This window comes from Quercus suber, unplaced genomic scaffold (genome assembly GCF_002906115.3).
Source record: "Quercus suber isolate HL8 unplaced genomic scaffold, Cork oak 2.0 scaffold_33, whole genome shotgun sequence".
Taxonomy (NCBI): domain Eukaryota; kingdom Viridiplantae; phylum Streptophyta; class Magnoliopsida; order Fagales; family Fagaceae; genus Quercus; species Quercus suber.
The window spans coordinates 1,040,516-1,048,732 of record NW_027069498.1 but is presented as its reverse complement, the minus strand read 5'-3'; the positions used below and the strand labels follow the sequence as shown (position 1 = coordinate 1,048,732).

General features: G+C 31.4%; 1 protein-coding gene across 1 annotated transcript; it reads right to left on the bottom strand.

Annotated features, from left to right (window-relative positions):
* On the bottom strand, nt 1-750 carry LOC112016487 (putative RING-H2 finger protein ATL69). The gene has a single exon (XM_024049050.2). It carries the CDS (start codon nt 708-710, stop codon nt 132-134), a length of 579 nt encoding a protein of 192 aa, XP_023904818.2. The 5' UTR covers nt 711-750; the 3' UTR covers nt 1-131.
* Nucleotides 751-8,217: the final 7,467 nt, after the last annotated feature.

The following is an 8,217-nucleotide window of genomic DNA, read 5'->3' as shown; positions in this document are numbered from 1 at the left end:
TATGGTTAAATTGTTTCATACCCAATATTCTTTACTGCTCAATTAAACAAAGGAAATCTCAAAAAATGAAAAACCTCTATGTTTGTACCAATTTTTTAACCAAAAAAAAAAATAATGAAATTGATACAAAATCACCTGGCATGGAAGGCCAGTGGAACCAATTCTGACAAAGGAGTAGCAAGAGGTGTAGAGTTCCCTGATGGAGCAGGAGAATTTCGACACAAAGGACATGTGGCACTCATTTGGAGCCATTGATCAATGCAATTTGCATGGAAGCAATGATGGCACTCTGGAATACATCTTATGGTATCCTTGGGCTGGTAGTCGGACAAGCATATCGAACATGGGCCGTTGTTGGGCTTAGGCAGTCGTCGGCTTTCACCAAGAACTATCTTTGGGTAAGACTCTATGTTGGACCCGTCTAAGCCCATCACCATCACCACAGGCTCTACCGAAATCCTCGTTGTAGATTGGTGATTAGACCTTCTTCTCAAGATATTATTATCGTTACTACCACTATTACCACTACTATCATTACGACCGTTAGCTTTGATTCTAATGCACAAATACGAAGCAAGCATGATAGTAGAGATGAGTACGAGAATACTCACGGCAATGGCGATGCCGTACCCGAGGCCAACACCGGTGGTGGCCGACGGCACAGGTGGATCAGTCGTGGACATATGAGTAAGAGAAGGAGAGAAGATCATAGGCCAAAGATAGTTGTGAGGCCTAAATCCTAATGTAAGAAGTGGGGAAGGAAATAAGGAAAGGAATGGAGAGGGTTTATATAACGCTAAAAGGACAGGTGGGCCAAGGCCAGCCGGGGTCCGCGGGAAAAATTAAATGACTTTGGACTTTGGAGTTAACGTTCAATGAGTATTGAAGTTCCAATATTACCCATGCAATTGATATCCAAGAAAGGGTAGGATCAGGAAAGTAGTCTTGAAAGTCCATTTTGTTTGTTGATCATATATTTTATTATGCACCAAAAGAGGCATGGATCATCATTCATCATGATTAATTGTTTGTTATCTACTATATTTCTTTGAAGGCCAGTTTGATTAGGTTTCTGATTCCAACTTTTCTATAAAGATTGGTCCTTAATTTTTGTGAGAGAGAGAGAGAGAGAGAAAATTGGGGTATGTTCAATAAGGTGAGTGACATCTTAGCTAGAAAGTCTTAAAGCTTTTACTTTTGCTCTAAAGAAATAAAGAATTCAATACCTAAGTGCCTTTAAATTCTCCATTGTGGATCTCAAGACTATAAGGAAGAAGATCATGTACGGCTTGTTTTGATTCTATTTAATTTAGTTTTTTATTAGTTGTTGAGAGAGTATATTTTATATTTTTTTTGTTATTTTTTTATAATACTATAAATTAATGTATCAACTAACAAGTACAGAGGTAACAACTAAGTGTTATTTGTTAAAGAAACTTTTTATAGGAAAAAAAAAAGTAATTAATATTTAAACAGTTTTTTTCATTTTCCATAAAAATAGTATCAAAATTTTCATAAAATGGATTATTAACCAATGCCCTAAAGGCACTCTTTATCATTTCCCTACTACCAAATGCACTCAGAAAACAATATCATGTAGTAATTAATATACACGATATTTGTAGCAATGATGAAAATTTAACACATTGTTAACAAGTTGTAAAAAATTTCGTCTATTTTAGTGTAACAATTTACTTTTTTTTTATTTCACATGCTCACTTTTCAAAATATCTCACATAAATAATATATTTTACACTAAAATACATTAAAATATTTTTTCTTGATTTTTTAATATTATTTCTCTTTCTTTACATACAATAACTATCATTCACTCTATTATTTTAGCATTTAGTATCGGAATATGTAAAAAAGTAAAAAACTGTATGCAAAGTAAATAGTATCAGTGTAAATTTACACTATAATTTTTGGAAATTGAATGTGTAAGATTGATATTTTTTTTATTATTTTGCATTGGTTGATGCAAAGGATTTTTTTTTTTAGAGTAATTTAAAATATATATATCAATTTTTGATAATAAAAAATCAAGTCAACGAAAAACTTAATACTTGTCATGTATCAAGATTCAAGAGAAGAAGAATTTTCCTGCTACGTAGCCTAATATCAGGAAATCAGTGGCTCGAGAAACGGCATAGGAAGAATATATAAAAAAACACGACTCTTCGGATCCATTTTTCCACAGCATGCTGCATGCATACATTGGATAGAGATTGAGTGATGCTACATGCATGTATTATTAATTTTATTACATTAATTAGTTCTATAGTGTTTTAATTTTTAAATTTAAAAACAAAAAAAAAAAAACTTTTTTTTTGGTTTACATTGTTGATGTGATATTAGTATTACACTTACTTACAATAAATTATTGTCAAGTCAATTTATTAAACATTATATATTTAAATTGCTAATATAACTAGAATTTTCTATTGGTATTTATAGGCATACCCAAGCATAAAATATACATATTTTTTGTTTATAGATCTTGTTTGATAGCTGTTAATGGTCATTTTTGTGACAAATTTTATTGTTTGACAGAATGACTAAGCCCAATTGTTTAGTGGGTCCAACTAATGTATTTTATCAATATATTCTGCTATGTCGCATGGTCTAAGCTCATGCGAATGGTTGGGGAATTGAGTAGGAATGGTTTTGGTGAGTGTGGCTTAGTTCCCATTGGACTTTTTACATAGGCCCGGGCCGTGCATGCCACAAAGTGGGCTAGGGATGCTGGGGGCTTCTAGGGCCCATGAAGGAGGTCCAATGTCAGAAATTTCTACCCCAGATTTGGCTCCATGCTCTGGGTGACTGTGCCCCTAATTTTCAGCCCAGCTCCATTTTCCACACCAGCTGACTCTAAGAAAAAGGCTGAGCAGCCTAGCCTACTCAGCCACCTAAATGTAATTTTTCAAGACCTACAAAGACCAGAGACAATAACTATGAAGAGGAAACAACTTTGTTTCCAAAATCATGCAAAAAGCAACCAAACCTTTCCTTAAGCATAAAACATAATACACCAAGTCATAGAAATAGATTCTGAAGGGTCCAAGGCTTTCCTCCCACCTAAAAGCTGGTCACAAGCATCCCCTAAAGCTTGATATAAATATGCATCACCAGCCCACAAGAAAAAAAAAAAAACGTTTCCCTACCAAAAAACTCAAAACTTTGACACAAAAATCCAGTCAACTACCCAGTGTATGGGCGATTTGAAGGCTTGGAGGTGAAAATATTGATACAGGGGAACTCTCCTTCTCTTGCTCGGGACCTCCCTCCATTTGTTCCTCTCTGTGACTGTGAGCTGAAATTTCTGACTTATGAATATATAGTTTTTGTGCTTTCTTGTGTTTTCATTTCTTTTGTTGGTTTCTTTTTCCATAAAGCACCATTAGCATTTGTGTACCTCACATTGCGAATTTTGGGCTTGGCTCTCCAAATAACTAACGAATTTAACGAACCCAAGGGGAGTTTTGGGCTCATTTCTGCAATCTCAGCCTTTGTCACAAAACCTCCCGTGACAAATGACAATAGCTTGATTCATGAAATCATTTTTCAATGGTATAAACTTTTTATTGTGACAAATAAAAATTAATTAATTTTTTGTTTACATTGTTGATGTGATATTAGTATTACATTATTACTTACAATAAATTATTGTCAAGTCAATTTATTAAACATTATATATTTAAATTGATAATATAACTAGAATTTTCTATTGGTATTTATAGGCATATCCAAGCATAAAATATACAATTTTTTTTTACAGATCTTGTTTGATAGCTTGATTCATGAAATCATTTTTCAATGGTATAAACTTTTTATTGTGACAAATATTAGCAAATAGAAAACTAAATACTCAGCTTTTTGGTAGCAAGTCATATACAAACTCTTGGAAACTCTTAATCCATTTTAAAATATTAATATGTACATATTAATATTTTAAAATGGAGTGAGGATTGTAGAGGGGAAAGTGGTCATATATTCTCTAATATTCCAATCATAAAATAAGGGAGAAAATTTTAAAAAATAATAATAATAATATGAAAAGGGAGAAAAAAAATATAAAGAAAATAAAGATGCTTATTATTACAAAGCACTAGAAATGTAACATGCCTATTTAACTCATTATGCACTTTTGTATTAAATTAGGATCAAAATAATGCCTGTCATTTCAAAACTTATTATATTACTATGGCCTTATTATTAAACCAAAAGCCTATCGCTATGTACTTACGTCTTTCAAACATCTTATTATATATCAAATTGTCTTGCTTTTTTCTTTTCTTTTCTTTTTTTCAATAATTTCAATCTTATTGGTCGGAAATATGCATGTTTTCCTCCAACTTTTGGTGCTGCGAAGAGGAAACATTTAAATTAAACTAATGTTCACACCAGAACTACACCATGATTAAAGAAAGCACTAAGATGAGCAAAATTAGGTACAAATAAAAAATGTGCTATCTTCCATGTACATTGAAACAAGGAAGAAACATAGCGTAGCCAAAACCAACAAGGTGAGGGCTAAACCAATTAACAATGCTTCTCAACTAGTGACTAAGATTCTAAGCCAAAAAGAAAATCATCTTATTATATATCAAATTGTCTTGCTTTTTTTTTTTTTTTTTTTTTTCAATAATTTCAATCTTATTGGTCGGAAATATGCATGTTTTCCTCCAACTTTTGGTGCTGCGAAGAGGAAACATTTAAATTAAACTAATGTTCACACCAGAACTACACCATGATTAAAGAAAGCACTAAGATGAGCAAAATTAGGTACAAATAAAAAATGTGCTATCTTCCATGTACATTGAAACATGGAAGAAACATAGCGTAGCCAAAACCAACAAGGTGAGGGCTAAACCAATTAACAATGCTTCTCAACTAGTGACTAAGATTCTAAGTCCAAAAGAAAAATTAAAAATTTAAAAAAAAAATTGGAAAAAAAAAGGGGAAGGGGCCAAGGGGGTGGAGATTATGAGAAAGGGAAAAAGAAAAGGGCATTGAGCGCACAAGTCTTTTTTTTTATTTAATATATATATAGGTAAAACAAATGACAACAATTTTTTTATTAAGAGATTATAATATGTTATTATCAATATAATAAATATAAAATTGTCACACAAACTTAATTCTATTAAGGATACGTTTGTAATAGTCACTCCATAAGTACAAGTTCTTGTAAGATGAGAGACATGAACTAAAGTATGCTTTTTATTTTAGTAAAAAATAAATACAAATGGTCAAAACATAATGCATCATGACAATAACTTAAAAAACACAATGGGCTCCATGACATCCACTCATAATGGCTAACGAAGGAATCAAAATTTTGGATATGTAATAAATATAAAAACTCACATAGAATAAATCTCCAAAACAACGTCAAAGAACCACCGAGGGATATGGTCTACTGGTGGTCTACTGGTCTTGGGTGATACACAAGATGTGCTGAGTGTGTGGTTCAAGATTCGAGTTCAAATATAGACTCACTTGGGTTGCCTTCCTCAGCAACTCAAATTCACTAGCATCCTTCGTGGAGCTGGAAAGTTTTGACTTACTGTGATCCCCTTGCATTCCAACTCAGATCAAACAAGTAAGATTTTTTTTTTTTTTTTTAGCTAGATCAAACAAGTAAGATACTACTATAGTCATGTTCAGATAAAATTGCTTAAATGCCCTACTCAAAAAATAAATAAATAAATAAAGAAGCCTAAAAATCAAGTTTTGTAAGGCAAATGGAGCCCAATATTGAATGCAAAACCTACTATTCTAGTTATCATTATGATCGCGCAGATTCTGTAGAATATATTCAATTTGACATGACCAAACGGGGGTGATTCCAAGGTATTACTTTCTCAGCTACTTGTAAATTTGTTTTTAGAACACAATTAATAAATATAAAATAAAATGATTTATTAAAAAAATAAAAATAAAAATAAAAAAACCCACAAGTGAATGTTATGTTAATTAAAATACGATGTACCACTTTTTTTTTTTAAGAAAGAAAATACGATGTACCACTTGAGGGTGGGAAGAGTTTCTTATTGGAATAATAATCAATACTATACTCCGGAAAGCCAAATCAGGACAAATTTAAAACTATGGTTGTTCATAGTTCATACTTCCATAGTGCGTAGTTTAAAAAATTGGACCAAACCGGACTGGTCTGTTCAAACAAAATGTCAAAAACTGGACACTAATTCGGGCAAGGGATAGAACCCGGGATTAGCAAGTCAAATACTGACTATGCTCCTCTGTTGTGACATTCTTGGATTTAATATTTTATTTATTTACAATTTAGAATATAGTTTTCCAATTTATTATATTACCCCTCTCAATCTATTATTATTTGATAATTTTATTAAAGGTTCAAGAACTATACTTTTTACATGTGAATATACAATTTACTAATTTATGCTGAAAATGATTTTATTTTAAATAATTTTTTTATTTGAAAGATTACTAGACACAGTTTTTTGACACTTGTTTATGCTTTATTATTTTCTATTAACCTTATAAAAATGGTGAAAATTCATTTGAAAGTTGTTAAATTTTTTTAGACATACTTTTAGTAAAAATTTGTTAATGTTTTCCATTTTAATACCTTTATTTGTATTTTATTATTATTAAATTAATTATGACATCATCACAGTTCGATCTTGATTGAACCTCGGTCCGACCTTAAAAACCTTGAACCTCTCCCTTTTTCAGATTGTTAAACGGTTCGGGTCTGAAAACCATAATCGATAGTTCAATTGGTAAAAATTAAGAACAATATTATTATTATTTTTTTTTTTTTTTTGCTTTTTTGGCATATGTGAGAACTTAAGTTTACTTCTTCTTCTTTTTCCTAATCTTGATTTGAGTAGAGCTAGATGCAAAGCACATTGTGCATACTATTTCTAAACAGTCTCTTAACAACGTTATGATGAACCCTCTTATTATTAATTGCAAGACCTTGATTAGGAACTTCATCAACTAGACAATCCAACACACATTCAGGGAAGCCAATCAATGTGCTAATGCACTAGCTAAACTAGATGCCTCTCAAAGAACCAATCATGTTATTTTTGCTAAACCAACACCTGTTGAGTTGAGCTCTTTTTTAACATAACGATTATCAGTATCTATTTTTGCATAATGGCACGATATTATCCAAAAAATAAAAATAGAAATAACATTCCTCTAAAATTTATGAGAAATGGTAGTCAATCTGAAAAACAAAAAATACAATTTGACCTAACACTACCGTTAACAACGAGTTTGAATTTTATGTGGACTAATTGTCCCATTGCTGCCCTCTCATCAAACCCAGCCCAAACCTAACTCCAAAAGGCTTCTTGATCCACTTCATAGACCCAAGCTCCAACGTTGTTGATCCAAGATAATACAATGCATAAATGAACATTTTGGGCCGAAAAGTAAATATGTACTGTTCAAAGCTACTTGGACCTCAGCCCAAGTCCAAAAGTTGATCCCTTCAAGAGATTTTTCAGTTTGATATCATTACGCCAAAACACTAATCGATATTTAGCGTGGGCAAGTAAAATTGTTTATCAAAGATTAAAATATTTTACCAATTAACTTAACTCTGGAGCCTTACCATAAAATCTAAGATATTATGATAGTATGAGGAAATGTCAATCTTGCACACTGCCTATTTCTCCTCTTGGAAAAGGCATATGTGAATTCTCTTTCTCGTGAGCTTTTTCTATATGTTCTCCATTTTTTTTTTCTTTTAACAATCTTATAAAGCTAAATGATGCAAGGATTTAATTATATGATCAAAACGGTATGAGCACATGGACAAAAGTGTTTTTAAGACTAATTATAAATTGAATCCAAATCTTCTGTTCCATTTTTCCTGCTCCACTCTATACTCCACTAATAAAAGCTTGCCACATGTTAACATAATTAATTAAATACTATAATTATTGACTTATTAATATTACCATTATTAATTAATAGTAGTATTTAATTAATTAAGTGAATATGTGGCAAGTTTTTATTGGTGGAATATAGAGTAAAACAGGAAAAGTGGGACATAAAATTTGGACTCAAATAAATTAAGTGTGATTGCCACATCATGAAAATTTTCCATATAAACACGAAATTCGACACGTGGAGAGCAGAATTTTGATTAAATTTTTCTTTCCAAATGCTTAATTTAATACTATTCCAAAAATTCAAGATAAACTTCAAATA

What these genes read in the sequence shown, in the direction of transcription:
- LOC112016487 (XM_024049050.2), bottom strand. Translation starts at nt 710, where the DNA reads ATGATCTTCTCTCCTTCTCTTACTCATATGTCCACGACTGATCCACCT.